General features: G+C 39.5%; 1 protein-coding gene across 5 annotated transcripts in view; it reads left to right on the top strand.

Annotated features, from left to right (window-relative positions):
• Positions 1–21,322, top strand: part of ITPR2 (inositol 1,4,5-trisphosphate receptor type 2) — a 134,030-nt gene that overhangs the window by 9,414 nt on the left and 103,294 nt on the right. For 2 of the 5 annotated variants that reach the window (XM_058189720.1, XM_058189725.1), the window contains exons 5-13: positions 8,524–8,568; positions 10,080–10,234; positions 12,208–12,307; positions 13,827–13,987; positions 15,801–15,942; positions 17,608–17,769; positions 18,932–19,104; positions 19,894–20,013; positions 20,117–20,302. In XM_058189720.1, coding sequence (XP_058045703.1) covers positions 8,524–8,568; positions 10,080–10,234; positions 12,208–12,307; positions 13,827–13,987; positions 15,801–15,942; positions 17,608–17,769; positions 18,932–19,104; positions 19,894–20,013; positions 20,117–20,302 — 1,244 coding nt within the window. The remainder of the gene's footprint in view (positions 1–8,523; positions 8,569–10,079; positions 10,235–12,207; positions 12,308–13,826; positions 13,988–15,800; positions 15,943–17,607; positions 17,770–18,931; positions 19,105–19,893; positions 20,014–20,116; positions 20,303–21,322) is intronic. The other 3 variants (XM_058189721.1, XM_058189724.1, XM_058189723.1) reach the window with 3 other exon arrangements.

The raw sequence follows: 21,322 nt of genomic DNA, 5'->3' as shown, positions 1-21,322 counted from the left end.
ATCCACATTTTCCATGCTAAAATATATTCTAGTATATAGTCTTTCAAGTAAGCGGAGATTTTTGTCATCTCTGCCAGATTTGATACTTTGAGTGTCCATTTGTTGTTTTGTTTTGTCCATTCTTCGATTGTAGGTAATTCTTCTTTCTTCCAATACTGAGCAATCAAAAGTCTTGCGACTGTTATTAAGTTCAAAATCCATTTAGTCTCTATAGCTGTATAGTCCATAATTATTCCTAGTAGAAAGAACTGGAGTAAACTTAATCTTCTTTTTCAAAATATTCTGCATGATCCACCAGCCTTTAATCCAAAATACTTTAACTTTTTTACAAGTCCACCATATATGGTAATAAGTAGCATCTTCACAATCGCATCTCCAACATTTAACAAAATCTAATATGTGTTTCTTGTAAACAGGTAATGTCATTTTTAAATTATTTCAAATAATGAAATACTTTCCTTCTCTTCTGGTGAATTCAGGCCATTAACATTCCAAGATAATAGTTTAATTGCCATTATCGGCCAAAGGAAACTTTTGGAACACCAGCCGCAGATCACATTTTACTTTAGGCCTTGCTCCTCCACTGTTTCCATTGTAGTAGTTGCCAGTTGTTGTTGTGCCTTCATCTCTTGTTCCTTGCGTTTAGCAGCAGCTCTAGTCAGCCTTTGTTCTTTTGAATCTAAACCCGTCGTAGGTATTTCCAACACTTGTAATAAATCTTCTTCCATCACAATCTGTTCTTGTACCTGCTTCACTTCTCTTTCCTTCACTTCAGCCTCCCTTCTTCTAGCTTCCAATGGGGGAAGACTTCCAACTTTTAATACCTCAACATAAAATTCTCTTGCTTTTCCAACCGTATTGAAACGATGTACTTTCCCTGCATAATATACTATTATACCAGTTGGAATATCCCATCTATATTCAATCTGATGTTTTTTAAGTTCATTCACCAGGAAGGCAAATTCCTTCCTAGCCCTTAACATTTTTGGTGGAATTTCCTTTAATATCAAGATATCTTGACCAGCAATCTGAATCTTCTCCCCCTTATATGAAGCTTGCAAAATCTGATTTCTCACTATTCTGCTTGTAAAATAAATAACAACATCCCTTGGCAACTTTTTTTGCCTTGCTATCCAAGAATTCACACAATATATTTTTTCAATTTGATAAGCCACATCTGCTGGACGAGCTGCTAATATCTCAGCAAATACTTCAGAAGAAATTTCCCTTAAATTCTCTTCCTTATTTTCTTTCAAACCTCGGATTCTAAGAGCAAATTCCATATTTCTGTATTGTATCAAAACTATTTCATCCTCTGTCTTTTCCATTTTACTTTGAAATTCATCCATTTTATTTTCTAATTTTGAATTATGTTGCTTAATTACTTCAACCTCCTCTTCCAATAAAATCACATTCGTTGCCAAACTTTGTACTGCCATTACAAATCCTTCTTTAACTTCTTTATTTCCCACTTGAATTTCTGATATCTGCTCTTTCATTTCAGACATCTCATCAGTTATAACTTTAAATTTTTCTTCTATAAAGCCTTTTAAGTTCTCTTGTAACGCCTCTAAATTCAATGTTCTAGTCTCTGCTGTATGAGCTGGAGAGGCACCAGCTGATAAAGTTCCAGAGCTCTTTGTTACAGTAGACTTTAATTGTTTGGCTGCCATCTTCTATAAAATTATTTATTTATTTATTTCCAACTTAATATTCACTTTAAATCTTCTTAACTTCTGAGAAACACAGTCTTTTAAAGCAGTATTTAAAAATCTCCTAGATTCTATCAGCAGGCAGCAAAGAGTTAAAGCAGCAAGTAACATGCAAATTACCAACTGCAGAGGCACACGCTGAAAGTATCACTTTCGCTTTCCACTCGTTAACTTGTTAACAATTCGCCTCCATTTTCTTGCTGTTTTCAAGCTTGTTACAAAGTATCGGGGAATCGGCTTGGCTACTTGCTTAAAGTTCTCCCACTTTCGTTCTGTCCGGTATAATCCTTTATTGTCCAAAATAAATCTCGGCGTTTGGTCGTGGTGATTGGTTCCGCCAAAGCAGAAGAATCCTCGGATCTGGAGCACTTCGGGTTACTGGAGGGAACTTAACCCTTCAAACCCCTTTTTTCTCAGGGGCTTTAGGGAAATTCAACCTCTGCCCTCAGCTCACCCCTTCTCCTTCTCCCGAAGAGGGGGTTTTCCGAACCGCTGGACAGCAGATTTAAGCTGTCCTAGCGATTCCACATAATCCAGAGGTTGGTGATCGTAAAGATCATCGCCATCACCTACGGTGCCAAACAGGAAGTCTGTGTTTGGGGAATTTTTATGGGAGCCAATTTGGAGCTTTGGAGATTCAGTTGAAGGAAATGTCTTCTTTGGCCGGCCCAATTTTTTTTTTTTTTTGGCCTGGGATCATAGCTCCTCTCTCTGTCTCTGTCTCTGTGTCTCTGTCTCTCTGTCTCTCTCTCTGCAAGCCCTTGATGTCGTTTCTAGAGGTAGCAAAGTGTTTTGTTTGCTCGGGTACGCAGGTCTCCCTGCCAAGAACAACAGTCTGCTTTCAGCTTTTTGAACATGTCATTTAATTAAGCCTTCCCGGGTCAGGAAATGTCAAAATTGCGCCCTGTCTCTTAAGTGGGTTATGTAGACCATCAATCTTCAAGGACGTCTTGCAAGAAGAGGTTGAGGGGGGAGCAGCAGAGGAAGGTGGAAAGGGCTGAGCGAGGAAAGGAGAAAGAATGCCGACAGCCTTGCCTAAAACAATACGAAGAGGCTTGGGTTCAGACTTCGAAACAAATGGACAATCGCAAAATTCTTTCTGATGCATTGCTGAGGTCCTTTCCAGGCTGGTTATTTGGCCAGGGTGATGCTTTGGCTGGGTGGTGTGTTTCGCCTGGTGCCGTCACTCTGCCGAACCCTAACTTCTGTCTTCTGTCTGTTACCCATTTATAGCATGGCTAGGTTTCTTTTATCCTTCGTTGATCCTTCTCGTCTGTTCCACTACCTTCGCTTATTGGTATCATTCTCATTATTATGATTATTATTCTTTTTTATTATGATTGTTTTGTTGCTTTGCATGTACACTGCGAGCTTCTGCACCAGAGACAAATTTATTGTGTGCATAATCACACTTGGCCAAATAAAGAATTCTATTCTATTCTATTCTATTCTATTCTATTCTATTCTATTCTATTCTATTCTATTCTATTCTATTCCATTCCATTCCATTCCATTCCATATTTTCTATTCTATTCTATTCTATTCTATTCTATTCTATTCTATTCTATTCTATTCTATTCTATTCTATTCTATTCTATTCTATTCTATTCCATTCGATATTTTCTATTCTATTCTATTCTATTCTATTCTATTCTATTCTATTCTATTCTATTCTATTCTATCTGTTCTATTCCATAGTTTCTATTGTTTTCTTTTCTTTTCTTTTCTATTCTATTCTATTCTATTCTATTCTTTTCTATTCTATTCCATTCCATTCCATTCCATTCCATTCCATTCCATTCCATTCCATTCCATATTTTCTATTCTATTCTATTCTATTCTATTCTATTCTATCTGTTCTATTCCATATTTTCTTTTCTATTCTATTCTATTCTATTCTATTCTATTCTATTCTATTCTATTCTATTCTATTCTATTCTATTCTATTCTATTCTATTCTATTCTACTCTACTCTACTCTACTCCAGTTGTGAAATCCAAATTTTTTTACTACTGGTTCTTTGGGTGTGGTTTGTTGGGTGTGGCGTGGCTGGGTGGGCGTGGCAGGGGAAGGATACTGCAAAATCTCCATTCCCAGCCCACTCCAGGAGAAGGATATTGCAAAATCTCCATTCCCATCCCACCAGAGGTGGTATTTGCCAGTTCTCTGAAGTACTCAATATTTCCGCTACTGGTTCTCCAGAACCTGTCAGAACCTGCTGGATTTCACCTCTCCTCTCCTCAATATTGTATTTTGTTGTATTTTGTTGTATTCTGTTGTACTCTACTCTACTCTACCTCTACCTCTACCTCTACCTCTACCTCTACCTCTATTCTATGTTCTATTCTATTCTATTCTATTCTATTCTATTCTATTCTATTCTATTCTATTCTATTCTATAAGCATTGAATTGGAAAATATTTCTCTGTAAATAGGTACGGTTCCAGTTAGCATTATTGATCGCAGTTGGCAGTTGTCCTTAGTCTACAGAATTATTTTATGTGGGGGAAAAAAACCCAGTTTGTTTTGTGAGCCTTGAAACAATTAAGCCAAAAGTACTAAAGTCTGTAATGTGTGGAGAAAAAAAAACACCACATATTTTCACTGGAATGTTGGAAACAATTTAGGCCCATCGGTAATAAAACCGTCAGGCACATAATACAACTTTGAAGCTGCCAAACGAGTCTGAAAGCAGACAATTTTCCTCAGAAAAGGTTGAGTCTGGAAAACTTGGCAGGTTCTCTGTCCGCCTCTCGGTTAGACTCCATCCTGGAGAAACGCAGCATGATGGGCTCTGAATGGGTGTCCATTTCACCAGTGTGCAAAAACTAGTGTGAAATATAGTGGGTTGTTTTTATTAAATTATTTTTAAATTGGTTTTCTACTAAATACATTTCTTAGTGCTTCATGAACATCGTGTTGTCTGGGTAATTATTGTTCAATCATTATGTGGTACCTCACTCAATAGTAGTAACTGTGAGAGGGATCTTGGAGTCCTAGTGGACAACCATTTAGATATGAGCCAGCCGTGTGCAGCAGCTGCCAAAAAAGCCAACACAGTTCTGGGCTGCATCAAAAGAGGGACAGAATTAAGATCATGCGAAGTGTTGATACCACTTTATAATGCCTTGGTAAGGCCACACTTGGAATATTGCATCCAGTTTTGGTTGCCACATTGTAAAAAAGATGTGGAGACTCTAGAAAGAGTGCAGAGAAGAGCAACAAAGAGGTTTAGGGGACTGGAGGCTAAAACATACAAGGAATGGTTGCTGGAATTGGGTATGTCTAGTTTAATGAAAAGAAGGACCAGGGAGACATGATGGCAGTCTTCCAATATCTCAGGGGTTGCCCCAAAGAAGAGGGAGTCAAGCTATTCTCCAAAGTCCCAGAAGGCAGGAGAAGAAGCAACGGGTGGAAACTAATCAAGGAGAGAAGCAACCTAGAACTAAGGAGAAATTTCCTGAGTGAGGACAATTAATCAGTGGAACAACTTGCCTCCAGAAGTTGTGAATGCTCCAACACTGGAAGTTTTTAAGAGGATGTTGAATAACCGTTTGTCTGAAGTGGTGTAGGGTTTCCTGCCTAAGCAGGGGGTTGGACTAGAAGACCTCCAAGGTCCCTTCCAACTCTGTTATTCTATTCTGTTCCATTCCGTTCCGTTCCGTTCCATTCCATTCCATTCCATTCCATTCCATTCCATTCCATTCCATTCCATTATATTCTATTCTATTCTATTCTATTCTATTCTATTCACATTCTTAATCGCCACCTCTTTTTTCCAGCCACTGGTGAAATAGATTCCATAGTTGATAATAATCTGCATCTTCTTTCTGTTTAATTTTCAGCGTCCATCTTTCCATTTCTGCACCATCGAATATCTTCTTGACTAGCTCTTCATCTCGCGGTGTATCTTCATTTTTCCAGTATTGGGCGAATATAATCCTCCCTGCTGTCAAAACTTGCAATATTCAATACATACTTATCGATTTTTTTTCCTGATATTATACCTAATAAAAAAACAGTTCAGGTTTCAAATCTGGACCTGAAATACAGCTGTTAACAGGCACATGGTGCAAACATCCTTTGACACCTACAGTAGTGGCCCAAATTGTGGAAACCCTTTGGGAAAAGTGTATTTTTGAGGTTTGATGGCTAATAACACCACTTTTTTTTGGGGGGGGGGAACCCCACCTCCAAATGGTGGCTGACTAGGCCACGCCCACCCAGCAAGCCGGCAAAGAACCCCTTGCTAAAATTTTGGAAGCCCAGCCCTGGAGCTGAATATTAATTTTATTCTTGGAACGTTTGTGTTTTTTTTTAAAGCAAGTTTTATTAATGGCCTTGAGCAGAAAAGCAGACTGTACATTGAATCAGTAAATCAATACAATAATCGCAAATCCCATTTCGGCCGGGTTTTTTTTTTTGCCAAAAACAACAACAACAGGTAGCCTTACAGCTGTAGGATTCCCAGGACAAGAAGTTTATCTCAAGTTTTTTTTATTTATCCTCAGGAGAAAGACCTCTCTGAAATGAATGGCTAATTTATTGACTGTACTCGGTTGAAAGATAGGCTTGTTTGCTTTTTCTGGAAACGCCACACCGGCCCGGCCTGATCCGGGGGTTTGTTCTTGAAACTTGTTTTTGTTTGATAGATGAAGACCTTTAGGAGTCAAGGTTACGGTGTTATGTGGTTTTGGTTTTTGAAGCGAATCTCTGCCCCCCCCCACCACTTCTTGCCAAGTTGATCTTGAACAAATAGATGAAAATTATGCCGGCAGGAGGCAGCGAAGACTCAGGGCAACCTTCGGCTTGTGCCTGGCAGAATGTCTGTAAAGCAGAGAGATTGATAGATTTATAGGGGGGCTGAGAGTGAAAGAGAGAAGAAGAGAGAAAAAGGTTATTATTAAAAGAACCAATAGTTCTTTGAGATTTGGAGGTCTAATTTCATTATAGCTTTTATTCGAAATGGGTTTTCAGTTTAAGCTGGCATTCAAATACAAGCAAAACAAAATCTTCCTTTCCTTTCCTTTCCTTTCCTTTCCTTTCCTTTCCTTTCCTTTCCTTTCTGTTTACTTCCTTTCCTTTCCTTTCCTTTCCTTTCCTTTCCTTTCCTTTCCTTTCCTTTCCTTTCCTTTCCTTTCCTTTCCTTTCCTTTCCTTTCCTTTCCTTTCCTTTCCTTTCCTTTCCTTTCCTTTCCTTTCTGTTTACTTCCTTTCCTTTCCTCTCCTATCTATTTACTTCCTTTCCTTTCCTTTCCTTTCCTTTCCTTTCCTCTCCTATCTATTTACTTCCTTTCCTTTCCTTTCCTTTCCTTTCCTTTCCTTTCCTATCTATTTACTTCCTTTCCTTTCCTTTCCTTTCCTTTCCTTTCCTTTCCTTTCCTTTCCTTTCCTTTCCTTTCCTTTCCTTTCCTTTCCTTTCCTTTCTGTTTACTTCCTTTCCTTTCCTCTCCTCTCCTCTCCTCTCCTTTCCTTTCCTTTCCTTCCCTTTCCTTTCCTTTCCTTTCCTTCCCTTCCCTTCCCTTCCCTTCCCTTCCCTTCCCTTTCCTCCCTTCCTCCCTCCCTCCCTTCCTTCCATGTGAAAGCTCACTCACATTGCCGGATTATTGTGGGGAAAATACGAGGCAAGGGAAAAAAAATTGGGAAACTTTGTATTGATAGAAGAGGGGGTTAAACCATGAGGTCCTTTATGCTCTCTGAGCCGGCTGGTTTTCTCTCAGACATTTCATTACCCAACTAGGTAACATCCTCAGTGGTAGAAGGAGGTAGGGTTTACTCTCATTTTATATGCTGGTGGCTTGCTCTGTCAGTGTTGGTGGGAGTGTGGTTTTCTTTTCGGTGGTCCTTTGATTAGTTATTGTTTGCTGTCAGTTTGTTCATCTGAGTTGGTACCTCCTAGGCTGGTGTATTTTAGCTTTCTGACTGTCTCTTTTGAATGGTTGGTAGATGTTAGTTAACTCTATGTGCCTGTTGATGGCTGATTTGTTTGAGTGCCAGGTTTTAAAGAATTTTCTAATATTTTTGGCCTTAGCTTGATGAAGGAAGCACTAAAACACTCTCACTAATACTGACAAGCCAAGCCCACGAGGCTATAAACAGCCAGCAGACCCAACTCCCTTACTAGCACCGATGAGATTACCTACCGTATTTTTCGGAGTATAAAATGCACAGGACTATAAGACACACCTACCTGTTTTGGTGAGGAAAACAAGAAAAAGAAATCTGCCTCTGCCTCCCAACAATTTTGCCTCTTTGCAGCAAACAGCCTGCTTTACTTTCATTTTCGTTTTCAGCATAGCTTGATTAGCACAAGAAAAAAAAAAAACTGCTCCCAGTAATTTACCTCCTTGCAGCAAGCAGCAGAGGCTCGTGCAGCAATAGGCAACGGCAATTCTTGCAGCCTGAAACAGCTGTGAATTGGGAGGCCGATCCGAGGGGCAATCAACTTGTGCTAATTAGGCTGTGCTGAAGCTGAAATGGGCTGTTACTTCTTGCTGCTTGCTGTAAGGAGGTAAATTGCTGGGAGGCAAGAGGCCAGTGGGTGGGAGGGGCTACATTCAGTGTATAAGACGCACCCAAATTTTCACTCCCTTTTAGGTGGGAAAAAGGTGCGTCTTGTACTCTGAAAAATACGGTAGTTGGGTAACAAAACAGACACAACCACCAAGCTCGGAGATGGCCAAGGACTCCACAAATCGGCTTGTAGTGAGCACATTTCTCTACCTTTTGAACCAACCTACCTGTATTTACAAACTCATCTTAACACCACCTGTTAAAAACCACTTCTAAAAATGCTAATAATTCTTTTGCAGCTAAATCCTCACTATCCAGATGGCTGCAATGGGGAAAAGATTCTGGTGAGTTCAACGCCTCTAAATAAAACGGGGCAAAACGTTTCCCACTGAAATCTTCTTACAAAAGCTCTGATATTTGAGCGTTGAAAACAAATGCCATTTCTTTTGTGTTCAACATTTTTTTTGGGGGGGGGCGGTAGCAAAACTAGACGGTTATTTAAATTGATTGGCTGTCCAACTCTGATCTGTTTTAGCATTTGGGAAGATCAGAGAGTGTGAAAGTGTAGGGATGAATTGGTATCAGTTTAATATTTCTCAAGCATCTCAGAAACACCATGAGGTATGGTCTAGGTTCATCTTCCAAGCATCTTTCAGGAAGAGCTTGATGGACAAAGGGACTTCCTTAATTAACAATTCAATTTTATACCAATAGAAGACAGTATTTAGAACAGAACAGAACAGAACAGAACAGAACAGAATAGAAAATATGGAGTGGAGTGGAATGGAATGGAATGGAATGGAATGGAATAGAATAGAATAGAATAGAATAGAATAATATTGGAATAGAATAGAATAGAATAGAATAGAATAGAATAGAATAGAATAGAATAGAATAGAATAGAATAGAATAGAATAATATTGGAATGCAATGGAATGGAATAGAATAGAATAGAATAATATTGGAATGGAATGGAATGGAATAGAATAGAATAGAATAGAATAGAATAGAAAATGTGGAGTGGAATGGAATGGAATGGAGTGGAATCGAATAGAAAATATTGAATGGAATGGAATGGAATGGAATGGAATAGAATAGAATAGAATAGAATAGAATAGAATAGAATAGAATAGAATAGAATAGAATAGAATAGAATTCTTTATTGGCCAAATGTGATTGGACACACAAAGAATTTGTCTTGGTGCATATGCTCTCAGTGTACATAAAAGAAAAGATACCTTCATCAAGGTACAACATTTACAACACAAATGATGGTTAATATATCAATATAAATCATAAGGATTGCCAGCAACAAAGTTACAGTCGTACAGTCATAAGTGGAAAGAGATTGGTGATGGGAACAATGAGAAGATAAATAGTATAGTATAGTATAGTATAGTATGGAATAGAATAGAATAGAATAGAATAGAATAACAGAGTTGGAAGGGACCTTGGAGGTCTTCTAGTCCAACCCCCTGCTTAGGCACTTCAGAAAATGAGTCCAAATAGCTCTTTGTGTGTTTAAGGTTGCAGACTGACCCCTATCCCAGTACCAAAGGTGCTTTGTTTTCAGGAGGCAACTGGACTTCCTTGTGTGGTTTTTTTTGAAGACCTTTCGCTTCTCATCCAAGAAGCTTTTTCAGCTCTGACAGGATAGTGGGGAATGATAGAAAGTCAGAGCTGAAGAAGCTTCCTGGATGAGAAGCAAAAGGTCTTCAAAAGGAAAAACCCAGAAAGTCCAGTTGCCTCCTGAAAGAAAAAAAGGCACCTTTGGGACAACCATGACCTGGATGATGGAGAATCTCTACAGACGGTCAGCTCCAACACAAGCCAAGTTATCTCTGTTCCATCTCAGCAGAAAGACAACGAGCTTGTAACTCTGAAGAAGAAACGGCAAGCAGGAGAGAAGATTATGTACACCTTAGTCTCGGTTCCTCACGGAAATGACATCGCTTCTCTTTTTGAACTGGACGCGACCACCTTGCAACGGGCGGATTGTCTGGTTCCAAGGTACCGTTGGGAAAAAACAGAAATTAAAATCTATGTTTGGCTGCATTTCCGTCTTTCTACCTCTCTGTCTCTGGATCTCAGCTTCTACCAAACAGAGATTCCATCTGAAAGTCAAGGAGTCAAGACGTTGAGTTGGGTTGAAGCAGAGGTGAAACGTAAAATTTGTTACTACTGGCGTGGCTTAGTAGGGGTGGGGTAATGTGGCTGGATGGGTGTGGCCAACTTTTTTTTTTTTTTTTACTTTTAAAAGCATTTTTTCTACCACCTCTTCGGCCGAAGAAGTTGTAAAAAAAAATGCTTTTAAAAGCCTGTGATGATCAGGCAACTCAGCTGGGATCGCCAGAGATAAAAAAAGCTTTTAAAGGGTTCTGATGATCCCAGCTGAGTTGCCTGATTGCCAGAACCTTTTAAAAGGATTTTTTCTACAACCTCTTCGGCCAAAGAGCTTGTAGAAAAAATGCTTTTAAAAGCCTCTGATGATCAGGCAACTCAGCTGGGATCGTCAGAGGAGCCTTTTAAAAGCTTTTTTTATCTCTGGCGATCCCAGCTGAGTTGCCTGATCATCACAGGCTTTTAAAAGCTTTTTTCAGCTGAAGAGGTTGTAGAAAAAATGCTTTTAAAAGGTTCTGATGATCCCAGCTGAGCCGGGCGATCATCAGAGTCTTTTTTTTTTTTTACTTTTAAAAGCATTTTTTTGGCTGAAGAAAAAATGCTTTTAAAAGTAAAAAAAAAACCCTCTGATGATCATGCGGCTCAGCTGGGCATGTGGGGAGAGGGCAGGGATTTTTGCTACTGGTTCTCTGAACCACCTGCTGCCATCGCTACTGGATTGGACGATCCGGTCCGAACCGGGAGTATTTCACCCCTGGATTGAAGCCAAGGCTTTGGGTTATTCCCAGATGCAACTTTAGCATTGTAAGTTGGAGAGATGCAACTTGTCTATGAGATACCTCCACATTTTCTCCTTGGTGGGTCTAGTTAGTGGTGGATCTAGTTCCTGGGGTCTCCCGCATGGTAGACCCGAGGAAGACCCCCAAATGGTAGGCTGGAATGGAAATCCAAAGAGCCATTCCAGAAGAAGGCAATCAAACCATTTCTGTATAATGATCAAGAAAAACTTACGGATATGTCCATGAGGTCACCAGGAGCTGGCCTCAAGTAGAAGAAGAATATTTTAGCTGTATTTAAACTAAGCTGAAAAGCTAAGCAGCATCAGATCTTAAAAATAGTTGAGTTGGAATTGCAGGAAACCCCAACCCTAGGTTAGATTAAGAAGTAGAACATTCATCTAGAAAGGAAGGAAGGAAGGAAAGAAGGAGAAGGAAGGAAGGAAAGAGAAAGAAAAAGAAAGAAAGGGAAAAAAAAGAAAGAAAGAGGGAGGAAGGGAGGAAGGAAGGAAAGGGAGAAAGAAAGAGAAAGAAAGAGAAAGGAAAGGAAGGAAGGAAGAAAGAAAGAAAGAGGGAGGAAGGAAGGATGGATGGACGGAAGGAAGGAAGAAAGGAAGGAAAGAGAGAAAGAAAGAAAAAGAAAGAAAGAGAGAGAGAGAGAAAGAAAACAAGCCACTTTATGCGGATCCAAAAATGTACATGTGGATACATTTTGTACAATCATCAGGAGTTGAGCATAACATAAAGACAACTTAAAAATTATAATTCACAACTTTTGGAGAAACTTTAAGGTGCTGATCTGTTATCCTGTACACCCTTCTTTTATGCATGAGAAGGTTTAATTCTGGTCTAGGTTGTGATTTTGTTAATTCATCAAATCGAAAAAAATCAATTACTCTTCAATATCAATGGACACGTGTATGTGTGGGTATAATTTTAAATTTCTGTATCCTGTTATTCCTCTCCGAAGACAATCTCACTGAGTTTCCAGCAATCTCTGTCAATTCCTTCGGAGTTGAGTAGAGAATCTGTGATCTGCTCTGGTGCTTTAAAGTTCATTTCCTAATTTCTCTGGTTTCTATTTAGGAATTCATATGTACGGCTGAGGCATCTTTGCACCAACACTTGGGTCACCAGCACTAGCATCCCAATTGACAAGGATGAAGAAAGGCCTGTTATGTTAAAGGTAAAGAGGAAATTGGTTAAATAGGACTTGCTCTACAATCCTCTGAGGCAGACGGGTGGATAAGAAATATGAGAGATCAATCGATCGATCGATCGATAGATAAAGGGACAGGTAGGTGATAAGTAGATTACATGATGAATAGATTAGAGGGAGATGAGAGACAGAGAAGAGGGCCTCTGGTGGCTCAGCAGTCTAAGTCTGTTATTAACACAGCTGCTTGCAATTACTGCAAGTTCAAGTCCCACCAGGCCCAAAGTTGACTCAGCCTTCCATCCTTTATAAGGTAGGTAAAATGAGGACCCAGATTGTTGGGGACAATTAAATTGACTTTGTATATAATATGCAAATAGATGAAGACTATTGCTTAACACAGTGTAAGCCGCCCTGAGTCTTCGGAGAAGGGCGGGATATAAATTCCAAAAAAAAAAAAGACAGAATAGAATAGAATAGAATAGAATAGAATTTTTTATTGGCCAAGTGTGATTGGACACACAAGGAATTTGTCTTGGTGCATATGCTCTCAGTGTACATAAAAGAAAAGATACGTTCATCAAGGTACAACATTTACAACACAATTGATGGTCAATATAACAATATAAATCATAAGGATTGCCAGCAACAAGTTATAGATGATATAGAATGATAGATGAGATAGTAACATGATATATATGATAAATAGATGGATGGTAGATAGATGATAGATAAGATGATAGATAGATGACAGATAGATGGACCGTCATGGATAGATGGATGGATGGATGGATGGATGGACGGACAGACAGGTAGGTGATAAGTAGATTAGATGATAAATAGAAGATGAGATATAGATGAGAGAGAGAGAATGATAGATGAGATAGATAAATGATATATATGATAAATAGATGGATGATAGATAGATGATAGATAGATAGATAGATAGATAGATAGATAGATAGATAGATAGATAGACAGATAGATAGATAGATTGATATGGATGGACGGACAGATAGGTGATTAGGTGATAAATAGAAGATAAGAGGGAGATGAGAGACAGAATGATAGATGAGATAGATAAGCAATATATATGATAAATAGATGGATGATAGCTAGATGATAGATAAAAGATAGATAGATGATAGCTAGATGACAGACAAATAGACAGTCATAGATGGATGGATGGATGGATGGGTGGGTAGGTGGGTGGATAGAGGGATAGGTGAAGGGATAGACAGGCATGCAGGCAGACAGACAGACAGACAGATAGGTGATAAATAGATTAGGTGATAAATAGAAGATGAGAGAGAGAGAAGATAGATGAGATAGATAAAATGATAGATATATGATAAATGGATGATAGATCAAAGATAAAAGATAGATAGATAGATAGATAGATAGATAGATAGATAGATAGATAGATAGATAGATAGATGATTGAGAGATGATAGATGTTATACATTTGTTTTGTTTATTATTTATTTATTTATGGAATTGATTTATGGAATTGATTTATTGCTCCCCCCTCCCCCCTGGCAATCCCTAGATTGGCACCTGTCAAACGAAGGAAGACAAAGAAGCCTTCGCCATTGTGTCTGTCCCTCTCTCCGAGGTCAGAGACCTGGATTTTGCAAATGATGCCAACAAGGTTTTAGCATCAACGGTCAAAAATTTGGAGAATGGTTCAGTAACTCAAAATGAAAGGAGGTGAGTGGGTTTTTCTTGGCCTTTTTTGGTTTGGGGGTTTCCTGTCAGAATGCAAGGGTATTGTCAGGCAATAATTGCAAAAAAAAATTGTTTTAGAATAGGGGTCTCCAACCTTGGCAACTTTAAGACTTGTGGACTTCAACTCCCAGAATTCCTCAGCCAGCTTTGCTGTTTTAGAATAAGAGTCCTATGTGAGCAGAATAGGTGGCCAGCTTTACTCTGGGTTGGGAATCTTAAGCGTGGCTTGGAAGCGAAAAAGGCTTTGGATTTGAATCCAGATGTTTTTGCAATGATCAATTATGTTCAGATTTTCCATCATTTGAATGTGTGAATATTACCTGAAGGCCAGACAAGGAATAATAGATTCACAGAATAGTATAGAATAGTACGCTCACACAGAGAGGGACTTCTCAGGGTGCCATCCGCCAAACAATGCGGGCTGGCGACCCCCAGGGGAAGATCCTTCTCTGTGAGGGCTCCTACCCTCTGGAACGAACTTCCCCCTGGTTTATGCCAAATATCTGACCTTTGGACCTTTCGCCGCGAATTGAAAACGTATTTATTTATTCGCACGGGGCTGGCTTAAATTTTGTTGTATTTTTAAATTTATATTTTATATTTCTAAATTTTATATGAATTTTAATGGGTTTTTAGAATTTTAAATGTTTTAAAGTTTTTCGGCCAATTGTATAATAAGTTTTTTAATTTTGTTTTAATTGTATATTGTATTGTTTGGGTTTTTATTCTGGCTGTACACCGCCCTGAGTCCTTTGGGAGAAGGGCAGTATAGAAATCTAAATAATAATAATAATAATAATAATAATAATAATAATAATAATAATAATAATAATAATAATAATAATAATAATAATAATAATAATAATGGATGGAAGCTGAGTAAGGAGAGATTCGACCTAGAAATAAGGAGAAATTTTCTGAGAGTGAGAACAATCAACCCATGGGAACAGAAGTTGCCTTCAGAAGTTGTGGGAGCTTCATCACTGGAGGCTTTCAAAAAGAGACTGGACTGCCAGCTGTCAGGAATGGTGTAGGGCAGAGGTCTTCAATGGCAGCTTTAAGGCTTGTGGACTTCAACTCCCAAAATTCTGGGAGATGAAGTCCACAAGTCTTAAAGCTGCCAAGTTTGGGGACCCCTGGTGTAGGGTCTCCTGCTTGGGCAGGGGTGGTGGTGGTTGGACTAGATGACCTACAAAATCCCTTCCAACTCCGTTATTCTGTATTCTATTCTGAATTATCTCCCCTTTTGAAGAAGTGTGACCAGATTCCTCCTGAGTCTTAGCCACCATACATGGAAGGCTCTCCTCTCCATATTAAACAAAGGCTTAGAAGCCTCCTTTTTTAATCCTGGAGGACCTTAGGGAACATAGAGATGTTCAATATGGAGCTCACATATTCTCCAAAGTACCTGAAAGCAGGACAAGAAGCGATGGATGGAAACTGATCAAGGAGAGACTCAACTTAGAACTAAGGAGGAATTTTCTGACAGTGAGGACAATCAACCGATGGAACAGAAGTTGCCTTCAAAAGTTTGTGGGAGCTTCATCCCTGGAGGCTTTCAAGAAGAGACTGGCCTGCCATCTGTCAGAAATGGTGTAGGGTCTCCTGCTTGGGTGGAAGGGGCTGGTTGGGTGGAAGCTTTGCTGGCTGGGGTATTCTGGGAGTTGAAGTCCTCCAGGCTTAAAGTTGCCAAGGTTGGAGACCCCTGGACTAGATGACCTACAATATCCCTTCCAGCTCTGTTATTCTGTTATTATTCATTGTTGCTCAGCCTCCTATCCTTGTTTCATTTTAGGTTTGTCACAAAGCTCTTGGAAGACCTCATTTTCTTTGTGGCTGATGTGCACAACAATGGTCAAGAGGTTTTGGATGTGGTGGTGATTAGACCCAATCGAGAGAGGCAGAAATTAATGAGGGAACAAAATATATTGGAACAGGTAGGTGGCCAACCAATGCATTCTCTAAAATGAAGAGGAGAGACACATTACAGTAGTGGCCCAAATTGAGGAAACCTTTTGGGAAAAGCATATTTTTGAGGTTTGATGGCTTATAACACCACTTTGTTTTTTGGAGTTTCAAAAGATAATCCTATCCCACTGCTGGAATGGCCTGGGAATAGCCCAGATCTTCACTCTATTGAAAATCTATGGAGCCGACTAAAGAAACTTGTTAGTTAGAAGCAACCCAGCAATAAAACCCAGTCAATAGAAGCCATCCTTCAATCTTGGTTTCACGATAACAGCTGCAGAACCCAAAGACTTGGTTCACTCCATGGGAAGACATTGTAAGGCAATTCATGCTAACGGTTACCCAACGAAGTATTAACTGACATGGTGACAATTTTTGTATATGTTGTTTTTTCTATGGTGATAATTTTTGTATATCTCATTTTTTCTGTCTTTCACTTTTCTTCTTTCTACTGTAACTGCTATTCTAATAGCAAATCCTTCATAAAAGTGATTGCATTACAGTCTTGATTAAATTATCTTTCGATTGATATATAATTTTATGGTACTACTCCAAAAAAAATAAAATAAATTGTATTATTAGCTAGTTTTGGAAAATACACTTTTCCCAAAAGGTTTCCACAATTTGGGCCACTACTGTATGAACCTTTCCTTGATGGTTGCTATGATATGAAGGTGATGGCATTTTTAAAAAAATCTGCAACCTGTTTTCACATGGGTTTAGAAATTCTGAATATCCTGCGAGAATGTCAAGGAAGCTTCTAAACTGGAGAAAATTGTTTGAGGAAATTAAACTAGCCATACAAAAGAAGTCGCTCTAGTTTTGATCTCTCCTGGTTTTCGAAGTTCCAACATTTGTGAATGTCGGGGGCTCACGCGATCACAGTTTATGATGCTTTTACCACCAGCCAGCATTTACTTCTGATTTTCACCCAATCTTCTTTCACCCAACATCCATTTTTGCTTAATGTCCCCTGCGAAAGAAGGTCATCAAATCAGATCCCTGCTGACCCACCTTATGACCGTCATGACTTATGACCACAGTTGCAGTCCCTATTATGGCTATCAAATAAATCAAATAAATGAAATGAAATAACCAGCCGGTTCGGACCGGTTCGGGCGAACCGAATGTTAATTTTAATCTGGTTCGCTGAACCGGTCGTTGCAAGGACTGGCTGAGCCCACCTGCCCGCCCACCCTGCCCTGCCTCTCCCAGGAATCTCTACGCAGCCCGTTTTGGATGCCAGGCAAATGCAGGGCCTGCACGGAGGTTCTGGGAGGGCGAAAAACGGGCCTACCGGAAGTTCCAGAAGCCCAGAAACGGGCTCGTTTCCGGCCTCCAGAGGGCCTCGAGAACCTGCGGGAAGCTGTTTTTGCCCTCCCGGAGGCTCGAAGAAAAGTGAAACACACACCCCCCGGGTGCTGGAGGCTGAGTAGGCCACGCCCATCTTAGCCACACCCACCCAGAAGCCGAGGAGAGAACCGCTTGCTAAAATTTCTGAATCCCACCCCTGATAAGCCTTCATTTGGTTATGAAGGTTTACGAGAAGATCCTTGCTCTTCTTTTCCCCAGCGACATAACTTGGTGTGTATGTGTCTGTCTGTCTGTCTGTCTGTCTCTGTGTTTGGACACAGATTTTTGGAATATTGAAAGCCCCATTTAAAGAGAAGGCTGGCGAGGGCGCCATGTTGAGATTGGAAGACTTGGGAGACCAGAGATACGCACCGTACAAATACATGCTTAGACTTTGCTACAGAATCCTCCGTCATTCTCAACAGGACTACAGGAAAAACCAGGTTGGTCTTTTCTCAGCGATAGAATATATAATATATATAATATATATAACAACAGAGTTGGAAGGGACCTTGGAGGCCTTCTAGTCCAACCCCCTGCCCAGGCAGGAAACCCTACACCATCTCAGTCAGATGGTTATCCAACATCTTCTTAAAAATTTCCAGTGTTGGAGCTTTCACAACTTCTGCAGGCAAGTCGTTCCACTTATTAATTGTTCTAACTGTCAGGAAATTTCTCCTTAGTTCTAAGTTGCTTCTTTCTTTGATCAGTTTCCACCCATTGCTTCTTGTTCTACCCTCAGGTGCTTTGGAGAACAGCCTGACTCCCTCTTCTTTGTGGCAGCCCCTGAGATATTGGAACACTGCTATCATGTCTCCCCTAGTCCTTGTTTTTATTAAACTAGACATACCCAGTTCCTGCAACCGTTCTTCATATGTTTTAGCCTCCAGTCCCCTAATCATCTTTGTTGCTCTTCTCTGCACTCTTTCTAGAGTCTCAGCATCTTTTTTACATCGTGGCGACCAAAACTGGATGCAATATTCCAAGTGTGGCCTTACCAAGGCATTATAAAGTGACACTAACATACATGAATACAAGATTTGTAGCTCAGGGTTGAAAGGAAGGGTCCTTGGTGGTCTCTGAGCTGGGTTGTTTTCTTGCAGACGTTTCATGACCCAACTAGGAAACACCATCATTGCTAGAAGGGAGGGGGGTTGCATAATGGAGGAGGAGGAGGACTGTTGGGGTCCTTGGTGCTCTCTGAGCTTGGTGGTTTTCTTGCAGACGTTTCATGACCCAACTAGGTAACATCATCGGTGCTAGAAGGCAGTGGGAATTGCAGGGAGGAGGAGGAGGTAACATCATCTACAAGGGAGTGTAGGGTTTACTCTCTTCTTATATACAATTGCTTGCCCTGGCAGTGTTGGCGGGGGAGTGTTTTCCTGCTTGGTAGTTCCTTGATTAGGATCTTGTTTTCTGCTGGATTGTTTGTCTGGTGTTCATCCATGCTTATCTGGGTTTCTCTTTCTGGCGACTCCTTGGTGCTGAGCTTGGTGAGCACGAAGGAAGGGAAATAATGTGGAATAAATCTGGAACTTGGGGAAGTAATAGGGAGTGTTCCTGTTTTCAAACTATTGAACAGATTGTTCTGGGATTTTCTTCCAGGAATATATTGCTACCAATTTCTGCATCATGCAATCTCAAATTGGCTATGATATCTTGGCAGAAGATACGATCACAGCTTTGTTGCACAACAACAGGAAGCTGCTGGAGAAACATATCACAGCTAAAGAAATCGAGACCTTTGTGAATTTACTCAGGAGGAATCGAGAGCCAAGGTTTGAAGCAGCTCACATAATTCATGTCATCCATCCTCCGTCTGTCTGTCTGTCTGTCTGTCTGTCTGTCTGTCTGTCTGTCTGTCTGTCTATCTATCTATCTATCTATCTATCTATCTATCTATCTATCTATCTATCTATCTATCCTCTCTCTCTCTCTCATCTATCTATCTATCTATCTATCTATCTATCTATCTATCTATCTATCTATCTATCTATCTATATCTATCTTCTCTCTCTTTCATCTATCTATCTATCTATCTATCTATCTATCTATCTATCTATCTATCTATCCTCTCTCTCTCACCTATCTATCTATCTATCTATCTATCTATCTATCTATCTATCTATCTATCTATCTATCCTCTCTCTCTCACCTATCTATCTATCTATCTATCTATCTATCTATCTATCTATCTATCTATCTATCTATCTATCTATCCTCTCTCTCTCTCCTATCTATCTATCTATCTATCTATCTATCTATCTATCTATCTATCTATCTATCTATCTATCTATCTATCTATCCTCTCTCTCCCATCTATCTGTCTGTCTGTCTGTCTGTCTATCTATCTATCTATCTATCTATCTATCTATCTATCTATCTATCTATCTATCTATCTATCTATTTATCTATCTCTGTCTACCTATCATCTATCAATCTATCTATCTATCGATCGATCGATCGATCGATCTGTCTGTCTACCTATAGTCGTATTTCTATAAATTTCTTTGTATTTGCCCATTCTGAAGCACCTTCTCTTCTTGCTCCTTCTGCCCGTCCTCCAGGTTCTTGGATTACCTCTCCGACCTGTGTGTTTCCAACACGGCTGCCATTCCAGTCACCCAGGAACTCATTTGTAAATACATGCTGAGTCCTGGAAACGCCGACATCCTCATTCAGACCAAGTAAGCCCGCTGAGATCTACTTGTAACACTTCCCCGTCGCTTCTCTTAAGCCGCGTCTCCATGTCTACCCTTGGTGGTGATTGAGTCCGTTGTTGTTTTAAAGGCTGGTTTCCATGCAAATGGACAACCCCTTGAATTGCTCCTCCCTTTCGGATGATATGGAAGAAGAAGAGGTGTGGCTGTACTGGATCGACAGTAACAAGGAGCCCCATGGGAAGGCCATCCGTCATCTTGCTCAGGAAGCGAAGGAGGGCACCAAAACTGATTTAGAGGTCCTTACCTACTACAGGTAATTTTTCTCAAAACTGCATGCGATCCTAAACCATGATTCCTTCTTCTTTAGCTTTACTGATCATCCAAGCCTTTCCAATTACATTGAAGCATCTGGAGAGGCCAAGGTAGATACAGAAATGAATTAATCCCGTGTTAGAAATTAGCTGAGAGAGAGAGAGAGAGAGAGAGAGAGAGAGAGAGAGAGAGAGAGAGAGAGAGAGAGATTCAAGAAACATGAATTGAAGCCAGTTCGTCTCCAGCACAGCTCCATTAGCACATGAGGGAAATTAAAGGGGGGGAAATGGTGTCCAAATGAAACTGGGAGTAGCCAGGTGTAGCCTTACTAAGGATTTATAAAGTGGTCGAGGATTACCTATAACATTTTGAATCTTCAGGAACTGGAAATTTGGGCTCATCTGGAAAGGAGAACGTTTGAGCTCTTTCATGTGTGATCTGCAGCTATTTTGCGTTCTTCTTTCAAACTCAATTTCTTTCATTTGATTAAATAGAATAGAGTAGAGTAGAATAAGGAATAGAATAGAATAAGAGTAGAGTAGAGTAGAGTAGAGTAGAGTAGAATAGAATAGAATAGAATAGAATAGAATAGAATAGAATAGAATAGAATAGAATAGAATAAGGAATATAATAGAATAAGGAATAGAACAGAATAAGAATAAAAATAAAAATAGAATAAGAATAGAATAGAGTAGAATAAGAATAGAATAGAATAGAATAGAATGAATAGAATAGAATAGAATAGAATAGAATAGAATAGAATAGAATAGAATAGAATAGAATAGAATAGAATAAGGAATAGAATAGAATAAGAATAAAAATAAAAATAGAATAAGAATAGAATAGAGTAGAGTAGAATAAGAACAGAACAGAATAGAATAGAGTAGAGTAGAGTAGAGTAGAGTAGAGTAGAGTAGAGTAGAGTAGAGTAGAGTAGAGTAGAGTAGAATAAGGAATAGAATAGAATAAGAATAGAATAGAGTAGAATAAGAATAAAATAGAATAAGAATAGAATAGAATA

Source organism: Ahaetulla prasina, chromosome 7 (genome assembly GCF_028640845.1).
Source record: "Ahaetulla prasina isolate Xishuangbanna chromosome 7, ASM2864084v1, whole genome shotgun sequence".
In the NCBI taxonomy this organism is placed as follows: Eukaryota; Metazoa; Chordata; class Lepidosauria; order Squamata; family Colubridae; genus Ahaetulla; species Ahaetulla prasina.
Note: the sequence above shows the minus strand (reverse complement) of the source record. Positions and strands in the feature narration are given on the sequence as shown.